General features: G+C 42.9%; 1 protein-coding gene across 1 annotated transcript; it reads right to left on the minus strand.

Annotated features, from left to right (window-relative positions):
- Positions 1 to 528: 528 nt before the first annotated feature.
- On the minus strand, positions 529 to 1,778 carry c1ql2 (complement component 1, q subcomponent-like 2). Its single transcript, XM_041201398.1, has 2 exons — positions 1,176 to 1,778; positions 529 to 708 (listed from the first exon to the last, which is right to left on the minus strand). Exons 1-2 carry the CDS (start codon positions 1,755 to 1,757, stop codon positions 529 to 531), a joined length of 762 nt encoding a protein of 253 aa, XP_041057332.1. The 5' UTR covers positions 1,758 to 1,778.
- Between the last annotated feature and the right edge of the window lie 19,776 nt (positions 1,779 to 21,554).

The following is a 21,554-nucleotide window of genomic DNA, read 5'->3' on the forward strand; positions in this document are numbered from 1 at the left end:
TGCAACAGCGGCAGTATGTTCCCAATAGTGTGTGTCATCACACAAAACTCAGGACTTGCAGTATGTCCACCAGAGATGGACAAACCCTAAATAAAAACAGAAATACGTTGGAAATACTCAGCAGGTCGGGCAGCATCTGAGGAGAGAGAAACAAGAGTTAACGTTTGGGCTGGTTGACCTTTCATCAGGCTCCTGAGTTTTTCCAACGTTTTCTGTTTTTATTTCAGGTTTCCAGCATTCGCAGTATTTTGCTTTTGGATGAGTAAATCCAAGTTTGCAGCACATCCTATTCTTCCCAAGAGCTGCCCTTGCAGAAGTTGTCGGATGTATTGCACTTTTACTAAGCCTTGCGCCATGTGCCAAGCACGCTTCATTGACGGATATGCCCTACACGAACAAGCACACGTTCGCATTCAGAACAAAAACAGTCTGAAGGAGAATGTAAATAACCATAGACAAACTGACATTGACATGTAAACGCCGTTACATAATATCTCATTTATATTCCGAATATCTAATCCATGTCACTTAATCGGGATATAGAATGAAACCGGAGAAAGTGCTGTATTTGTTATTGTTGCCGCCGTGTGCTTTTCCGCCGTCTAGTTTAATATAAATTTCATCTCCAGAGTCCAGGTGAAGAACCACACTGTTGCTGGCGTAATCATAATTCTGGTCGGCGTCCTGGGCTATCGCACTGGCACGAACCTAAACAACAACAACAAAAGGTCGAAAAATTATTACTTCAAGTGGCCGAAATTTGGCTGATTTATTCAGTCAGATCCGCCACCTCCAACACTCATCTGAAAGTTGGTGCAGGGTGCTGCAAGCTGGTGAAACTTTCATTCGCCATCTGACATGGAGAGGCGGGTTAGTTGGGACTGAAAGGAGCAGCAAGTTGAACTGGTTAAAAAATATTGTCATGGCATTCTGCAAACCAACATGAAAGGTAAATATGGAATACACGATGAGTTCACGAACTTTCTTCATAAACACCTTCTCAGGTGCAGTGAAATGAGTTGACTCCAAATTAATTTCATTCTGAACTGTTTAAATATAGCTCTTTCTAGTAAGCGCTCTTACTCGGTTATTTATGGCTGCTCGGCACATCGCTCAGTACAAGTACAGAAAGTCGCTGCCCGCCGGTTTGGAGAACCAAGCTCTGACTCACTCACCTGGCCGTTTTTGCACAGGTCAGCCCACATGCTGGTCCCATCCCCTCCTCTCATGAGGACGTGATACGTGAAGAAGTAGATCCCGGGCACAGCACATGTAAACTTTCCAGTGGTGGAGTCATAGTAGTTTCCTAAATTTGTGACCACATCATCAAACTTAAGCACTTCATATCCTTCATGGGGGCTTTTTAACCCGACATAAAACGCGATCTTAGGGCTACTGAACGCGGTACTGCTCAGTGCTCCTGTGACCGGCCCTCCTGAAGCAGTCAGCCCCGGAAAACCAGCCTTCACTAGGTCACCCCTTTCCCCCGGTGGCCCCCTTGGACCCGGGGGACCGGCCTCTCCTGGAGGACCCCTTGGTCCGGGCTTTCCTATTCGCCCAGGTTCTCCTTTCGGTCCTTGGATGAAGGGTGGTGGAGCGATGGCACTAAAATCCCGCATAACCTCCACAGCCGGGCTGCTGGCTTTGGGGTTGTAAGGGTCGCAGATCATCCTGCATGTTCCCAGCATCTCATAGTGAGCGGCAACTCTCGCACTGTGGACCAGAACTGGGATAACCACAAGGAGGAAGAGCACCATGACGATGCACAGCAATGCCGCGATTAGACGCTTTCTTCGGAATATCCGAGAAGCAGAATCCAGTAATGCTTGACTTTTAGAAGTAATGGTGGAATATTATGTAAATATTATCTATATATATATATATATAGACAGGATAATACGAAATAGCAGTCGATACAATGCCTAAAATAAATACTAGAAAAAAAGACTTTCCTTCAGCTCGGATCTCCTCAGGCGCTGACTGTAGTGCCAGCCTTACTTAGCTTCAGCCCTCTGTGTTCACCATGGCTCGACAGGAGCAAACGCTTTGAACAGACACCTGCAGCAATCGCTGATCATGGACTGCAACAAAATCCACTGACGTAACGAGTCCAGGGCAAAGCCAAATGCGATGTGGATTAATCACAGATCAATTTTCACACTTTTTTCTCTCTCTCTTTCTCTCTCTCTCTCTAAAACAAAGCAAAAGATTTATGAATAAATTGAAGAGCCCGAACCGAAGGAGATGTTGTCGATCAAAAAGTTTCAGATGTGTCCTTGCGAAGTTTCCAGCCAGCCTGGTCAGAGAATACCATAATCGGCACTTTCAAACCCTTAACAAAAACAAAAATACCTGGAAAAACTCAGCAGGTCTGGCAGCATCTGTGAAGAGGAGCACAGTTAAGGTTTCGAGTTTGCATGACTCTTCAACAGAACTAAGGTAAAATAGAAAAGGGGTGAAATATAAGCTGGTTTAAGGGGCGAGGGGGTTGGGACAAGAAGAGCTGGATAGAGGGCCAGTGGTAGGTGGAGATAACCAAAAGATGTCACAGACAAAAGGACAAAGAGGTGTTGAAGGTGGTGATATTATCTAAAGGAATGTGCTAATTAAGGGTAGAAAGCAAGAGGAGCAAGGTACAGATAGCCCTAGTGGATGTGGGGTGGGGTGAAGGAATCGAACAATCTAAAAGGTAGAGATAAAACGATGGATGGAAATACATTTAAAAATAATGGAAATAGGTGGGAAAAGAAAAATCTATATAAATTATTGGAAAAAACAAAGAGGGGTAAAATCGGAAAGGGGGTGGGGATGGAGGAGAGGGTTCATGAACTAAAATTGTTGAACTCAATATTCAGTCCGGAAGGCTGTAAAGTGCCTAGCTGGAAGATGAGGTGATGTTCCTCCAGTTTGTGTTGAGCTTCACTGGAACAATGCAGCAAGCCAAGGACGGACATGTGGGCATGAGAGCAGGGTGGAGTGTTGAAATGGCAAGCAACAGGGAGGTCTGGGTGATGCTTGCGGACAGACCAAAGGTCTACATTTGGTTTCTCCCATGTAGAGGAAACCGCATTGGGAGCAACGAATGCAGTAGACTAAATTGAGGGAAGTGCAAGTGAAGTGCTGCTTCACTTGAAATGAGTGTTTGGGCCCTTGGACGGTGAGGAGAGAGGAAATGAAGGGGCAGGTGTTGCATCTTCTGCAGTTGCATGGGAAGGTGCCGTGGGAGGGGCTTGATTTCTAGGGGATGATGGAGGAGTGGACCAGGGTGTCACGGAGTGAGCAATCCCTACAGAGTGCCACTGGGGGGCTGAAAGGAAGATGTGTTTGGTGGTAACATCATGCTGGAGTTGGGGGAAATGGCAGAGGATGATGCCTTGAATGCGGAAGCTGGTGGAATGATAAGTGAGGACAAAGGGGACCCTATCATGTTTCTGGGAGGGAGAAGAAATCGTGAGGGCGGATGCACAGGAAATGGGCCGGACACAGTTGAGGGCCCTGTCAACCACCGTGGGTGGAAAACCTCAGTTAAGGAAGAAGGAGGACATGTCAGAGGAACTGTTTTTGAAAGTGGCATCATCAGAACAGATGTGACGGAGGCGAAGGAACTGAGAGAATGGGATGGAGTCCTTATAGGAAGCGGGATATGAGGAACTGTAGTCGAGGTAGCTGTGTAAGTAACTTTCTGCCAACTCCAGCATGATGCTACCACCAAACACATCTTCCTCTCACACCCCCCCCCCCCCCCCCCCCCCCCCAGTGGCATTCCATAGGGATCATTCCCTCCTTGACACCCTGATTCACTCCTCTATCACCCCCTAAACCTCAACCCTCTCCCATGGCACCTTGCCATGCAACCGCAGAAGATGCAACGCCTGCCCCTTCACTTCCCCTCTCCTCACCATCCAAGAGCCCAAACACTGATTTCAAGTGAAGCAGCATTTCACTTGCACTTCCCTCAACTTAGTCTACTGCATTCGTTGCTCCCAATGCGGTTTCTTCTACATTGGAGAGACCAAATGCAGACTGGGTGACCACTTTGCAGAACACCTTTGGCCTGTCCACACGCATTACCCAGACCTTGCTGTTGATGGCCATTTCAACACTCCACCCTGCTGTCATGCCCACATGTTCATCCTTGGCTTGCTGCATTGTCCCAGTGAAGCTCAACGCAGACTGGAGGAACAGCATCTCATCTTCCAACTAGGCACTTTACAGCCTTCTGGACTGAATATTGAGTTCAACAATTTTAGATCATGAACTCTCTCTTCCATCCCCACCCCCTTTCCAATTTTCCCCCTCCTTTTTGTTTTTTCCAAAAATTTATATAGATTTTTCTTTTCCCACCTATTTCTATTATTTTTAAATGTATTTCCATCTAGTACTTTATCTCTACCTTTTAGCCTTTATCAATTCCTTCACCCCACCCCACCCACACTAGGGCTATCTGTACCTTGCTCGTCCTGCTTTCTACCCTTAATTAGCACATTCCTTTAGATAATTTCACCACCTTCAACACCTCTTTGTCCTTTTGTCTGTGACATCTTTTGGTTATCTCCACCTATCACTGGCCCTCTATCCAGCTCTTCTTGTCCCAACCGCCCCCCCACCCCCCTTTAACCAGTTTATATTTCACCACTCATCTATTTTTCCTTAGTTCTGTTGAAGAGTCAAACGTTAACTGTGCTCCTCGCAAGACCTGCTGAGTTTTTCCAGCTATTGTTGTTTTTGTTTTGGATTTCCAGCAGCCGCAGGTTTTTGCTTTTAACTTTCAAACCCTTGGCTGGTGGTTACCTTCCAGACACACGGTACACCTTTCAATGAGACTTAGTAAGTGATCGCTTCACCATAAAAAAAATATGGGCATTAGTAAAATCATTAAAACATTCAGCAGTTTTTAATGCAATTCTAATTAGATAACATGTCTGGGAGAGGGGCTAAATAGGCAGGACTGACAGACCAGAAAGTGTAGCTGAAGAAGAAATATATACTCAAAGGTGTTGGTTAAAGGTGGCATTCCTTGCTGAGTTTAAGTTACTCCTGTTATAATGGGTTGCAAGTTTAGCAACAGGGTACTGTGTTCTCTTAACTGCCTATTCCCAATAATATATTAATCCAGTGATTTACAAACCGGTGGGTATAAGGTTCAAGAGAATTTGGAAAACCGGGTCTATATGCAGACAGCACAGTTCAACTTCACTTTTAAATATACTGAAATTGAATTCGGCCACTCTCGACTGCACTGCCATTACAATTATTTTGTGCAATGTCCATCATTGAATTGATAACCAGCTGAATGCTGACATGATGGAGCGTATCAAAATGCGAAAGTAGCCTGTGTAAAGCAGATCAGCTCCACTTGCATAATAAAAACAGAAAACGCTGATAATGCTGGGCAGGTCAAACACAATCCGTGGAGAGAGAAACAGAGTTCTCAAACTGAAATGTTAACTCGGTTTCTGCTTGTATTTCACATATCCAGCATCGCAGTACTTAGCTTTTGTATTATTTAGTCCTGCACCGGAGGAACTTATCAGTTCTGTAGTATCGTCAAATCATTCAGGATTAAATGCCCCAAATATTGGACAGTCATAGTATTCATGTAAGTATATTCTGTGGTTAGGATTTAAGATACCCCACTTATTTTTCTAATATTCCTATGGTATCAGTCTCACCTGCAGATCATTATTCTTACCTCTTTATCAGTGTTAGGATTTTGACAGTTGATGCGAAGCTGGCATTTAAACCTGAACTGAATTGCATAACCCACACTGGGCTCGCCTCCATTTCGATACTGCTTCAGGGGTCTGAGGGCCCCACTCCACTGTGCATCCTCCCAGCCAGAGCAAAAATCCAGCATTTCGGGGCAGTTTCTCCTTATTCAGGTTGGCAGAGTCGGGAGATTTCCCTGAATCGGGAGTGAAAATCCAGGCATAGCAGCCTACCCGCAGTCATCACCGATGCTCTTGCATTGCCTACTGGTGTGAACATCTTGCACCTTCTTCCCAATAAACCAACCCTTCAACCTTTAACAACCAAACCACCCAAGTCCGTTGTTGGATGGAATTCGGAACAGGTCACATGATCCCATTCATTCCTCCATTTTAGCCTAAATTTAAGAGACAGTCCCAAAACATAACAATCCTATTTTGTATCTGTAACATATGTTTCAATTATATCACCTCATTTTTTAAACTCCAGAGAATATAGGCTTATTCTACTCGATCTCTCCTCCTAGGACAGTCCTCTCATGTCAGAATCAATTTAATTAACTTTTGGCGCACCCCCTCTAAGACAAATATATCCTTCCTTGGAGACCAAAACTGTACACGGTACTCCAGGTGTGAACTCACCGAAGAACTATACAATTGCACAAGATTCCCTTACACATATACTCCAACTCTCTTGTGATAAAGCTAACAAAGCATTGGCCTTCCTGATCGCTTGCTGAACCTTCATGTTAACTTGTTGTCATTCAATGTACAAGGACATCCAAATCCCCTCGTATACCAACACTTACTGGTTTCTCACCTTTTAAAAATATTCTATTTTCCCATGCCTCCTGCCAAAGCAGATCATTTTATACTTCCCCACATTTTATTCCTTCTGTCACCTTATCTAAACTTCTTATCTAGGGCTATCTAATCAATGGGTCTGTCTATACTTGTTTGCACTTTCAATCTCCTCACAGTTTATTTTCACACCTAGCTTTGTATCATCAGCAAACTTAGATACATTACATTTGGTTCCTTCATCTAAATCATTGATATAAAATGAAAATTGCAAGTATTAATCTCTGTGGCATTCCACTAGTTACACTCTGTCATCCTGAAAATGACATGTTTATTCCTACTCTCTGTTTTCTGTCCATTAAACAAACCTCAAGCCATGTGAATATATTATCCCAACCTTGCGAACCATAATCTTCTGTGACAACATTTTGTGTGGCACCTTATTAAAGCCTTCCGGGATTATAAACATTCACTGAAACAAGAACAGAAATTGCTGGAAAAACTCAGCAGGTCTGACAACATCTGTGGAGAGAATGATAGGGTTAACATTTCGAGTCCATATGACTCTTCTTCAGAACTAAAGAGAAATAAAAATGTGGTGAAATATATACTGTTTAAGGGGGGTGGGACAGGTGAAGCTGGATAGAAGGCCAGTGATAGGTGGAGGCAAAGGAGAGATTGCAAAATATGTCATAAACAGAAGGTCGAAGGGGTGTTGATGGTGGTGATACTAGCTAAAGGAGGTGCTACCTTCATATTTACCTTCACATTTACCTTTAATGTTATGAAACATCCCAAGCTGCTTCATAGAGGTATTATAAAAATAAGTATGACACTGAGGCACTTAAGGAGATATGAGGTCAGATGACCAAAAACTTTGTCAAAGAGGTAGTTTTAAGGGAAGTCTTAAAGGAAAGTGAGGTAGAGAGATGGAAAGGTGTAGGGAAAGAATGCCAAAGCTTGGACTGAAGACACAGCCACCAAGGGTGGAGCAATTATAATTTGGAATACACTAGAGGCCAGAATTAGAGAAGCACTCAGAGAATTTTGGGTTGGAGGAGATTACATAGAGAATGATGGACAAGGCCATGGGAGGAATTGAAAACACCCTCACAAAGCTCTAACAGATTTGTCAAGTGCAAAGATCCTTTCCTAAAACCATGTGGATTCCTTCTAATCATGGCGTGATTTTCCAAATGCCCAGTTACCACATTCTCAATAATAGATTTAACAATTTCCCTACGTCTAATGCCAGGCTGACTGCCCTATAATTTCCAGCTTTCACTCACTCTCCTTTCTTCAACAGGGAGGTTATATTTGCTACCTTCCACTCTATGGAGATCATTCTAGAATTTGGGGGTCCTGGCAGATCAAAGCCACTGTATCCACTATTTCTGCAATCATCTTTTTTAAGACCTTGGGGCAGAGACCAACAAGTCCACAGCGGTTTATTAACTTTAAGTCCCATTAATTTCTCCAATACTTTTTCTTTGCTAATAATAATTACTGTAAATTAAGAAAAAAAGGAAAGTTTTATGATTAATTATCAAAAGGGATGATGGTTCAAGGAGAAAGTTGGTAGTAATGGGACAAGTAAAGAGACAAAGGATGGTTTCAGAGGAGATGCAAATTTTTACTGCATTAATGTTCATAAAACAATTACCAACAGCTGCTGCCTGAGGAAATTGTAGCAGTGGTCATGATCTAAAGTTTTTAAATTCTAGAGGCTAAAGGACTAAAAAGTATCTAATCAAAAGGTCAGATGCTGATCCTTGAACTTGCACTCAGCTTCATGAAACAAGCAAGCAAGAACAGGGAAATCAAAATGGGAATGGGATAAAGATAACCCAGGGTCACATATGCAAACTGAAGAGGTATTAAGCAAGTTGCTCACCAAATCTGTGTTTGGTCTCCCCAGTGGAGGGAAAATCACATATTGCAAGTAGTGAATACAGTATACTAAAGAGAAGAATTCTCCCCCTATCGGGGGGAAGTGCAGGAGCGGGCACGTGCAGGCACATCTCCGTTTGGGGACGTGCCGTCATTTTACATGGGCAGGCCAATTAAGGCCCACCCAGCGTGATGTCCGTCAGGAAACACTATGTGCTCCCAGTGTGGGGGGGGGGAGGGGTTTGGGGGAGGGTTTCCCTAAGCCGGGAGTGCGCACTTTCGCGTACGCGCACGAAAGAACACATTCCATCTCCCTGAAGCTAAGTGCTGCCTCAGGGAGATTGGCACCAAATTTAAAAATGGTCAATGGACAAAAATAAAATTTCCCTGATATGTCCCCTCGTGTGACACTGTCATGTGAGTTGGGACATGTCCATCACTTTTATTCAAATTTTTATTAAATTTTTTAAAATCCTCATGAAACCTCATCCCCCTATGGGTGAGGTTTCATGCTTTTTCTAAAGCCTACCAGTGTTCCCGGCCTGTCCACCAACCTTAAGATTGGATGGGCAGGTCTATTAATTACTTGAATTACTTTTTAAGTGGCCTCAGTTGGCTGTTGACAGGTCAGCAAGTACACAGCTGATGCGGCTGTGACCCGCCGGCCTGAAAATTGAAATAACGCGGGGTTCCGCCCGAAATCATCCCGCGTCATTTTACGCAACAGCGAGCGGGCCCAGCTCACCTCAATATCCTGGTCAATAAAAAGGAAAGATTTGCATTTCTACAGCAACTTTTATCACCACCGGACATTTCCATGTGACTTCTAGCTAATGAAGTACTTTTAAAGTCTGGTTGCCATTGTAATGTTGGAAATATGGTAGCCAATAGCCAATCTGCAGATAACAAGATCTCACAAAGAGCATATGATAATGACTGGATAATCTGCCTCCAACAATGCGTCACTCCTTCAGCATTACACTGGAATGTCAGCCTTGATTTTTGCTCTGAAATGGGACTTGGACCCACCACCTTCTTACACAAAGACAAGAGTACTATCAATTGAGCAAGAACCAAGTTGGAAGAGATACAAGAAAATCGCTGTTTTACATGGAAGGAATGTTTGGGACCCTGTAATGGGAAAAGAGGGGCTAAAGGTCAAGTGTTGCATCAGTCCACTTGCATGAGAAGGTGCCACTGGATGGGGAGCTGGTGTATGAAATGGGATGGATACAGTCAAGGGACCTGTCAATCGCAATGGAGGGAACCCTCAGTAGAGGAAAAAGGAACATGGATTAAAGGTAGAGAAATTGGTAGAATGGAATAGGGTGCTCATGGAAATTAGGATCTGAGGATTGCATTCATTTTAACAACAGGTTAGTCTGTGCTTTGAATGTATTGCAGATGGAGATGCAGAAGTGCTGATTAGGGCCATGTGTGATTTAAACTTAGAAGTTGGTAATCTGCTTGTGGTAATTTTGACACTGCAAATTTCTTGTGGATAATAGTTGATGTAGTGTAAAAAAGCTGCTGAACAGTTCCCATTTCCCTACACGTGTTTAACAGTTTCATTGTTAGTGGCTCAAAACAATTTTAATTGGTGTATTCTTGGATTGATCAATCTTAATAAATCCAGGCCTTTATGAATTGCTGATCATGGAGAAACGATTGTGATTTTTGATTCTCGGTGACAAGAATTAATTTTGCTCAACTGATGCATGGACCATGTTTTCAAACACTTCTGCTTTGAACTCAATTTGCATTGCATTACAGTATATTATTTCTGAGTGCTCTAACTGAACATTGCATATGCAAAAAATATATTGCAACAAAATAGGGTACCTTACACGAACAATAGTGTTGCAGGGACAGAGACCTGGGAATTCACATACACAATTCTTTGAAAGTGGGAGGAAAAGTTAACAAGGCTGTAAAAAGAGCACAACGATCCTTGGCTTTAAAAACAGAAGTACAAAAGCAAGCAAGTTACATAAACTTTTGCAACTCTTTGGTTAGTCCTCAGCTGGAGTATTGTCTCCCACGTTGAGCACTACAATTTAAGAAGGATGTCAAGATTTTGGAGAGAGTACAGAAGAAATTTACTAGATTGCTGCCAGGGTGAGGAACATCTGTCATGTGGCGGGGGAAGAAAGGTGTTCACAATTATGAGGGTTTTGTTAGAGTCGATAAGAAGAAACTGTTTCCACTGGCAGAAGGGTCAGTACCCAAAAGACACAGGTTTAAGATTATTGACAAAAGTACAAGAGCAGAAATGAGAAGTATTTTTCCTGCTGCAAGTTGCTATGATCTGGAATATACTGCCTGAACTGGTGGTGGAAGGAGATTCAATAGTAATTTTAAAACTGGAATTGGATATATACTTGAAAGGGGAGAAAATGCAGGACTATGAGGAAAAAGCAGGAGAATGGATATCGGATATCTCTTTCAAAGGGCATGCTGGAATAATTTTTGATCATGTTATATATACCATGAGAGAGAAAGAAAGAGAAAGAGAGTCAGGGGTGGGGGGGAGGGGGGTAGGTTTGCACTTTAGTAAAAAAATAATGGCAATATAAAATTAGGAGGTTTGAAAAACATTGAAGAGGATTTCAGGTTAGTAGAATGTGCAGACCAGTGGCAGATGCAATTTAATAGGGATTAGGGTGCGCAAATACATTTTGAGAGGAAAAATAAACAAGAAATGGGAGCATACACTTAATGGAAATATACTGACAGTTGTTGCTGAATGTAGAGACCTAGGGGTTCAAATATATAATTCCCTGAAAATGAGTCTGTAATAAAGGCCTAAAAATGTACCTGTGAATAGAATTTTGGGCTGTATAAATACAAAACATCAGTTAGACCACAGGTAGGGTGCTGAGAACAATTTTGAGTGTCGCATTTTAGAAAGGACACTACAAAACATTCAGTGAAACTATGGTTATGAACAGAGATTTGAAATTGAGACTATTTCCACTGCATTTAAAGTAGAGGAAGATTAAAAGTTATTGAGAGTGTGGTAGTGGGATTATTTTTCGATTACTGAAACTGGATTCAATGGGAATCATGGGGAAAATTCTCCGCCAGTTGGAGTCATATCTAGAACAAAGGAAGATGTTTGTGGTTTTTGGAGGTCAGTCATCTCAGCTCCAGGATATCACTGCAGGAGTTCCTAGATGTTCCAACCATCTTCAGCTGCTTCATCAATAACCTGCCCTCCATCATAAGGTCAGAATTGGGGATGTTCACTGATGACTGCACAATGTTCAGCACCATTTGCGACTGCTCAGATACTGAAGCAGTCCATGTTCAAATGCAGCAAGACCTAGACAATATCCAGGCTTGGGCTGACAGGTGGCAGGTAACATTCGTGCCACACAAGTGTCAGGCAATGGCCATCTCCAACAAGAGAGTATCTAACCATTGCACCCTGATGTTCACTGGCATTACCATCACTGAATCCCCCATTATCAGCAACCTGGAGGTTACCATTGACCAAAAACAGAACTGGACTAACCATATAAATACTGTGGCTACAAGAGCAGGTCAGAGGCTAGGAATCATGTGACGCATAACCCACCTCCTGACTTGCCAAAGCCTGTCCACCATCTACAAGGCACAAGTCAGGAGTGTGATGGAATACTCCCCACTCACCTGGATGAGCGCAGCCCCCACAACACTCAAGAAGCTTGACACTGTCCAGGACAAAGCAGCCCACTTGATTGGCACCTCATCCACAAACATTCACTCCCTCCACCACTGACGCACAGTAGCAGCAGTGTGTATCATCTACAAGATGCACTGCAAGAATTCACCAAGGCTCCTTCGACAGCACCTTCCAAACTCAAGACCACTACCATTAGAAGGACAAAGGCAGCAGATAGATGGGAACACCACCACCTGGAAGTTCCCCTCCAAGTCACTCACCATCCTGACTTGGAAATATATCGCCGTTCCTTCACTGTTGCTGGGTCAAAATCCTGGAACTCCCTTCCTAACAGCACTGTGGGAGTACCTACACCACATGGACTAAGCGATTCAACATGACAGCTCACCACCACCTTCTCAAGGGCAATTAGGGATGAGCAATAAATGATGGTCCAGCCAGCGAAGCCCACATCCCATGAATGAATTAAAAAAAAACAAAGAGCCAATACAAACACAATGGATTGAATGTTCTCTTATTGTCACTTGGCAACAAATTATGAATCCCCTCTTTGTGGGCATTTTTTCAAAGCTGTATACAACAATATTCTCCAATATTCTTGGCCCATGATCCATCATTAATGTCCTCTGAAGTGGGTATAGTTTCTCCAATGAATGGAATGGAGCAAGATCATCTTGTCCATTTATGTAAGGAGCTAAATGTGAACAATGTGCATATTTAATAATACTCTTAGTATAGGACAAATAAAATAACATCAATATTTTTATATTAATCAATGCAAGCATAACAAATATATTCATAACTGCAAGCTTTTACTGTTTCTGTCTGCTACAAAACTGTGATTAGCCCAAGTTATTACTAACCTAGCAATCACATAATGCAAAATTACATTTGATCTCTCAGGGAATTAAGGGATATGAGGAGCAGGCAGGAAAATGGAGTTGAAGTCAGGATAAGTTATGGTCATACTGAACAGCAGAGCAGGCTTGACGGGCCATATGGTCTACTGCTCATATTTCTTTTGTGCTTATATATGTAGTAGTAAAATTATCTTGTCGAGGAATACACTTCAAAATGATCAGGTCTTGGTGTGATATTACTTAATTTAAAATTTTACTCAAAAAATGCATGACTATAATTTGAATATTAAATTGCAGAAGACGGAAGCTGGATTGTGCATATCATAAGGAGATATACAGAATTCAGTAAAAATACAGAACAGCTTTATGTTGAATTTTATCCCTTACACAAGTCAAATAAAAGAGTAGTTCAGTGGCCAGAGTTTCTCTTTAACTATAATTATAAACTTTGAACAAGCTGAGCATGAACTATTCACTGGCTCTTTAATCTTAATGGATAATTTAAAAAGTGAATTCAGAGATTCAATTATGTTAATTTGAATGCATTTTGACCTCCATACTGTATACTCTTTTAGTGGAATCATCCCAGAATTGCACTAAGTGTAGTAGCAGACATGAAAAGAGACATTTTATCCACTGGCCGTAATGGCGGCTTTTCGCACCATATGATCTTCTTCCCGCCTCATTATTTATGCAGCCACAGGAAACACGCTGTCTTGCTGGTGGGCAACTGTTACTTCACTGTTTTCCCACTCCGGGGACCATATCCAAACTGCAGCTGCACACACAGTTCTTAATGCTTGCTGCCCAGGACTGCTCCAGTGAAGACATGGCCCTGAAAGCCAAGAAGAGTTCAGTGACCGCAGGAGGTGCAGCAATCTCACCACTCCAGCTTGGGAGGCAGTGGTATTGGTGCTCAGTACACAGTAGAGGTTGGCCATCCAGTGCAGAAAGAGAATGAGCTCATCCATGCTGTCAGGGTAAGGCAACCGTCTCATCACTCTGAATTTACACTCACAAGGCCATCACACATTCACTGGCAACTCATTCACTGCCAGCTCAAGGGATGCTTGGCTAATTTTGATCTGATTGAGCATAGTCAGCATGGATTTGCAAATGGGAAATTATGTTTGACAAACTTGTTTGAGTTTTTTGAGGATGTTACTAACAAAATGGGTAAAAGACAGTCGATGGATGTAGTACTTAGGTTTTCAGAAGATTTTTGATAAAGTGCCTCACAGGAGGTTGATTAGCAAAATAAATGCACACATGCGTTAGGAGGCAATATACTGGCATGAATTAAGGATTGGCTAACAAGCAGAAAACAGAGAGTCGGAATAAATGGGTCATTCTCGCATTAACAGACTGTGACTAGTGGGGAACCGCAAGGATCAATACTTGGACCCCAGCTGTGCATAATGTATATCAATGATTTGGATGTGGGGACCAAATGTAATATTTCCAAGTTTGCAGATGACAAAAAGCTAGACAGGAATGTGTGCTGTGAGGAAGATGTAATGCGGCTACAGGAGGATTTGGACAGACTTAGTGAGTGGGCAAGAACATGGCAGATGGAATATAATGTAGCAAAATGTGAGGTTATCCACTTTGGTAGAAAGAACAGATGTGCAGAATATTTCCTAAATGGTAAGAGATTAGAAAGTGTAGATGTACAAAGGGACCTGGGTGTCCTTGTCCATAAGTCACTGAAATCTAACATGCAGGTGCAGCAAGCAATTAGGAAGGCTAATAGAATGTTAGCCTTTATTGCAAGAGGAGTTAAGTACAGGAGTAATGAAGTCTTGCTTCAATTGTATAGAAGCTTGGTTAGACCGTACCTGGAGTACTGTGTGCAGTTTTGGTCCCCTTACTTCAGAAAGGATTTTATTGCCATAGATGGAGTGCAGACTTGTTCCAGGGATGGCGGGACTGTCTTATGAAGAGAGATTGGGCAAACTGGGCCTGTATTCTCTAGAGTTTTGAAGAATGAGAGATGATCTCATCGAAACCTACAAAATAATCAAAGGAATAGACAGGGTAGATTCAGGTATGATGTTTCTCCTGGTTAAGGAGTCTAGAACCAGGGGACACAATTTCAAAATAAGGGGGAAGCCACTTAGGACCGAGATGAGGAGAAATGTCTTTACTCAGAGGGTTGTGAATCTTTGGAATTCTCTACCCCAGAGGACTGTGGAAGCTCAGTCATTGAGTATGTTTAAAGCAGAGATTGATAGATTTCTGATTAACAATAACATAAAGGGTTATGGGGATAGTGTGGATAAAAGTGTTCGATCATCCATAATCATATTGAATGGCAGAGAGGCTCAACGGGCTGAATGGCCTTCTGTTCCTATGTTCCTATCACCACTCAATCTCTCACACACCCTCACATCTCCATCTGGCCTCATCCCCTCTGGAGACAGCCTCTGCAGCCCTCACCATCTTGAAACCACTTGCATAGATCAACATGTGCCCCTGCACACACCCTGGGATGCCCCCTTCTCTTGCCTGACACCACTTCTCCCTCTTCCCCAAGCCCTGCAGCTGCTGAAAAGCCATTCCTGCCTTATGGCTGGTCTGGTAGGTGGGGGCCTGCCTGTGAGCCCCCCTAACAGTGATGTGGTGCCCCCTGCGAAGAGTGGTGCTGATGACCTTAAGTGCTGCCTGAAGCAAGGTAGGGAAACAACCCTCAAAGTCCTGAATGAAGCCAGCCCACCAGGTGCAAACCACTTATATAGAGTTGTGAAATGCATAGGCATGCAATCACGCAGGAGGTTAGTAAACAAAATTAGAGCACATGGTTTAGGGGAAATAAACTCGCATTAATTGAGAATGGGTTATCAGACAGAAAACAGAGAGTAGGAATAAACGGATCATTCTCAGGTTGGCAGGCTCTGACTAGTGAGATACCACAAGGATCAACTATTCACAATCTAAATAGACGATTTGGATATGGGGACCAAATGTAATATTCCAAGTTTATTGACGACACAAAACTAGTTGGGAATGTGAGTTCTGAGGAGGATGCTAAAAGGCTTCAAGGAAATTTAGACAGGCTAAGTGAATGGGAAAGTATATGGCAGATGGAATATATTGTGGAAAAATGTGAAGTTATTGATTTTGGTAGGAAAATCAGAAATGCAGAGTATTTCTTTAATGGTGAGAGATTGATAAATGTTGATGTCCAAAGGGACCTGGGTGTCCTTGTTCATAAGTCAAAGAAATGATGCACTAGGGAAGAAAGAGAGAAGAAAGAGAATGATCCGTTTCTTCCTACCCTCTGTTTTCTGCCTGATAAGTGGTTCACAGATGAGGCAGTGGAGGTCATGGAGGGCGATTGGAGGAGAGATGTCATGATTCCAGGGGGCCAATAGGCCTCAAGCTCTGCCCTCTAAAGGGAATGGGAGCAGATGGCCAGGGTATGAACTTCCAGAATCTGGCCCTGAGGAACTGGCAGCAGTGTCAGAAGTTTAATCACCTCATATGGGTGATCAAGTCTGTCAATGTAGCTTCAAAGGACATCTCATACCTACTGCACCACCTCACATTGATCAATGCATCATGTCCCTATTATTCACCCATCAGCAATCCCTGGCACTCAGGGCTCACCCATATTACACCTCAACCCACACATCTTCCAGCGTTACCACCCTCACACCCACCTCTCACTGTCTCTACATAGCTCCAGCTTCCAGTTATTTCAAGCACATCACCTAAACACAATACAACACAATCACTGTGATTAGGCCACACTTGGAATATTGTGTGCAATTCTGGTCACCACATTACCAGAAGGATATGGAGGCATTGGAGAGGGTGCAGAGGAGGTTTACCAGGATGCTGCCTGGTCTGGAGGTTATTAGCTATGAGGAGAGGTTGGAGAAACTCGGATTGTTCTCACTAGAGCAACGGAGATTGAGGGGCGACTTGATAGAAGTTTACAAAATTATGAGTGGCATGGACAAAGTAGATAGTCAGAAGCTTTTTGCTAGAGTGGAAGAGTCAATTACTAGAAGACATAGATTTAAGGTGAGAGGAGAAAACTATAGAGGAGATGTGCGGTGCAAGTTTTTTACGCAGAGGGTAGTGAGTGTCTGGAATTCGCTGCCAGAGGAGGTGGTGGAAGCAGGTATGATAGTGGTGTTTAAGAGGCAGCTTGATAAATACATGAATAGGATGTGAATAGAGGGATACGGACCCCGGAAGTGCAAAATGTTTTAGTTGACGGGCAATATGATCCGCGCAGGCTTGGAGGGCCGAAGTTCCTGTTCCTGTGCTGTACTTTTCTTTGTTCTTTGACCATCTGCCCTGTCTTCTGCAGATGAAGTTCCAGCACAGTAGTTAGCCAAACTGATTGGGCCTGAGCCTGATGGAGGAAATGGTGCTGCACATCACGGGGCCAGCTGCAATAGAGCGCGTAGCATCTGGCATCATCGATGCCATTCAGGATAATGGAATGTTACTGCCTTAAGCCCCTTCTCAGTTACCACCTAGGACTTGTGCTGCTATCTCATTCTGCAAATGGTGTGGCCATAAGCCATTTGTTTCACAGTCCATTCCTCCCTCACTGACCCCAACTCTTGCCTTCTGATTTCATGCTTTCAGATACACAAAACTGCCAGCTGCCCAGTCTGCCTAGGAGGAAGGTCAAGAACAACACACCATTGATGAGGAAGCACTGTCACGCGATCTGATACCCACAGCTATCAGCTCAAATACTGGCACTGTGTGAACTTTAGAGACTAGTATAGTCAAGATCCTCATGTGGTGAGTCACCAGGCATGAGTGGGCTGTAACCAGTTGAGGGAAAGAATAGTTCATGTACCAGCTCAGCTGAGGACGCAGGGTCACAGTCAAGTTCTGTTAACAGGATTCAGATGAAAATTTCGATGGGGCAGCATACAGGAGAATCCTGATGAACTTGCAGGCTAAGATGCTTGCTTCATTGGCAGGTCTGTCAGACTGGATCCTGTCACTGTCAAGGAGGATGGAGGATTCCAGCTCCAATGTGGTATATATCATCATGCTGAGCTTGGAGCACATCCTTTCCAACATGAAAGTGGTGGCTAACTCTATGGCAGCACCTGTGGACTCACTCATGATGCAGTGTCTGGTTGTCACTATCTCAGCTTCCATTAAACCTCAGGCAGAACCCATCCAATGTTTCAGTGCTGCAGTAAAGATCATGTGATCCATTCTTGTTGCCATGCAGGCTCAGGCTACTGTGGTCATGGCTGTAGATCTCATTGACCAAAGGAGCTTGTATGCTCTCATGGCAGTCCAGTAATCTGTCCTCCAGCAGATTATGAGGATTGCTGTAGGGGGAGTAGTGGCTCCGTGAAGCACAAACCTGTTCTCCTCTCTCAGGATGACAGCATTCATGCTTCAACCATTCCAACACTACTGCCCTTTCGGTTGTCTCTCAGCCAGCAAGTCAAGACTGTTGCTGCTTTCAGGCCCCAGAGCTGCTCGAGGGCATCTGGTAAGGCCATCCCCAGTCATGCTGCAATCACTGGCAGAGCACTGCTTAAGAACATTTAGACAGGCAAAGGCACTCGCAAGATGAGCATTAGGGAATGCAAGAGGTTAATAGTTAATTTCTGTTTGTATATGTGGATGTGTTTTTGGATAAAAATGTTAATGGTACTGTTAATGCTGATGGCTTTTATTGCAGCATCTTGGCTAAGGGAACGCTGCAATACGATATCCCATAAGGATTGTGAGGTGGAGAAGAATGGAGTCATGGTGGGAAAGGGAAGTTTTCCTATGTAAAGACGAGTCTGAGCAGGCACTTTCAGACAACCTGTCTAGAGCAAAGGTGCCCTGGGTGCCTCCTCCATGCCTCTTTTTTTCTCTTCTTTCTTCTCCTTTTATGGTGGCCTCCAGATTATTGGTGGCAATGGCTGCACCGTCATGATGGTGATGTTGTGGAGGACTCAACAGACCAGCATAAATTAGGCAAGTAATGCAGGGCTATTCCAAATGGTTCAGGTATCAGAAGCATTGCCTCAGCTTGGCAATTGTCTGTTCCAGTAGTAGAAAATGAAGAGGCAAAAGGGAGGGAAGGACTTAAAACAATCACAAACACTAGAAAAAAGTACTAGGATAGCTAATGGGACTAAAGGCAAATAATTAAAGACTTGATGGCCAGCAGCCTAGGGTCCTAAAGAGAGTTTCTGCAGAGATAATAGATGCATTGGCTGTAAACTTTCAAAAATCCATGGAATTTGGAAAGATCCTAGTGGATTGGAAAACCACAAATGTAACACCACTATTCAAGGAAGGAGGGAGACAGAAAACAAGTAACCATAGGCCAGTTAGCCTAACATCTATCATTGGAAAAATGCTAGAATTATTATTAAGGAGGTAGCAGCAGGATACTTAAAATCAAACTACAAACAGGCAGAGTCAACATGGTTTTGTGAAAGAGAAATCATGTTTGACAGATTTGTTACAGTCCTTTATGGATGTAACAAGCAATGTGGATAAAGGGGAACTAGCAGATGTAGTATATTTGATAAGGTGCCACATAAAAGACAAGAGCTCATAGTATTGGGGTTGTTGGGGATGTTTTATTAGCATGGATAGAAGATTAGCTAATCAATAGGAAGCAGAGGGTCAGGATAAATGGATCATGCTCAGGTGACAAACTGTCACTAGTGGAGTGCCGCAGTGGCTTCAACAATTTACCATCTATATTAATGACTTCTATGAAGGGACAGAATGTATTGAAGTCAAATTTTCCAATGATACAAAAATAGATAGGAAAGCAAGTTATGAAGTGGGTACAAAGAGTCTACAAAGGGATATAGATAAGTTGAGTGAGTGGGCAAAAATTTGGCAGAAGGGGTATAATGTGAGAAAATGTGAAGTTGTCCACTTTGGCAGAAAGAACAGAAAAGCAGTGCATTATCTGAATGAAGAGAGACTCTATGGTACATAGGGATCGGGATGTCCTGATACACGAATCATAAAATTTGGCATGCAGGTACAGCAAGTGATTAGGAAGGTAAATGGAATGTTGTCATTTATTGCAAGGGGAATCAAGTATAAAAGTAGGTAAGTATTGCTGCAGTGGTACAGTTAGTTAGACCACATCTGAAGGGCTGCATACAGTTTTGGTCTCCTTACTTAAGAAAGGATATAATTGGAGTTCAGAGAATGTTCACTCAACTAACCCATGGGATGAAGGGGTTGTGTCATAAGGAAAGGTTGAACAGGTTGGGCTTATACTCATTGGAGTTTTGAAGAATGAGAAGTGATCTTATTGAAATATATAAGATTCTGAGGGGGCTTGACAGGATAGATGCTAAGAGGATGGTTCCTCTTGTAAGGGAATCTAGAACTAGGCAGCACATTTTAAAAATAAGGTATTTTAAGATAAAGATGAGGAAGAAGTTATTTTTCAGAGGGCCATTAGCCTTTGGAATTCTATTCCATAAAGAGCAGTGGAAACTGGATCATTGAATATATTCATGGCTGAGTTAGATAGAGTTTTGATTGACAAGAGAGTTAAGGGTTTAGGGAGTTGTGGGGGGTGGACAGGAAAGTGGAGTTAAGGCCATCAGCCATGATCTTATCAAACGGTGGAGAAACCTCAATGGGTCAATAGTCTTTTCCAGTTCTTATTTCTTATGATCTTATGATCCATGATGGCTTCATGCGTATCATTTGTACCCACTGTCCTAAGAACATAAGAAATAGGTACAGAAGTAGACCATTCGGCCCCTGAAGCCTGCTCTGCTATTCAATAAGATCATGGCTGATCTTCTTGTGTTTCGATTTCCACATTCCCATCTAACCCCGATAACCTTTGATTCCCTTACCTAACAAGAATCTATCTACCTCTACCTTAAAAGTATTAAATGACCCCGCCTCCACCACTTTCTGAGGCAGAGAGTTCCAAAATCACACAATCCTCTGAGAGAAAAAATTTCTCCTCAGCTCCACCCTAAAAGGGCGACCCCTAATTTTAAAATTAGGTGCCCCCTAGTTCTGGACTCACCCACACAAGGAAACATCTTTTCAACGACTATCTCGTCAAGGCCATTCAGGATCTTGTATACTTCAATCAAATCACCCCTCACTCATCTAAACTCCAGTGGAAACAAGCTCAGTCTGTCCAACCTTTTCTCATAAGACAACCCACTCATTCCAGGTATCAATCTAGTAAATCTCCTTTGAACCGCCTCCAATGCATTTACATCCTTCCTTAAATAAGGAGACCAAAACTGCACACAGTATTTGAGGTGTGGTCTCACCAATGCCCTGTATAACTAAAGCATAACATCCTTATTTTTATGTTCAATTCCTCTCATAATAAAGGTAACATCCATTAGCCTTCATAATTACTTGCTGTATCTGCATACTAACTTTTTGTGACTCATGTACTAGAACACCTAGATCCCTCTGCAACACTGAATTATGCAGCCATTCTCCATTTAAGTAATACTCTACTTTTTGTTCTTCCTGCCAAAGTGAACAACTTCACATTTTCCCACATTAACTCCATTAGCCAGATCTTTGCCCACTCACTCAACCTATTTCCATCTGCAACCTCCTCATGTCCTCTTCACAACATACTTTCCTACCTATCTTTGTGTCATCTGCAAACTTAGCTACCATGTC

This window comes from Carcharodon carcharias, chromosome 12, assembly GCF_017639515.1.
Source record: "Carcharodon carcharias isolate sCarCar2 chromosome 12, sCarCar2.pri, whole genome shotgun sequence".
Taxonomy (NCBI): Eukaryota; Metazoa; Chordata; class Chondrichthyes; order Lamniformes; family Lamnidae; genus Carcharodon; species Carcharodon carcharias.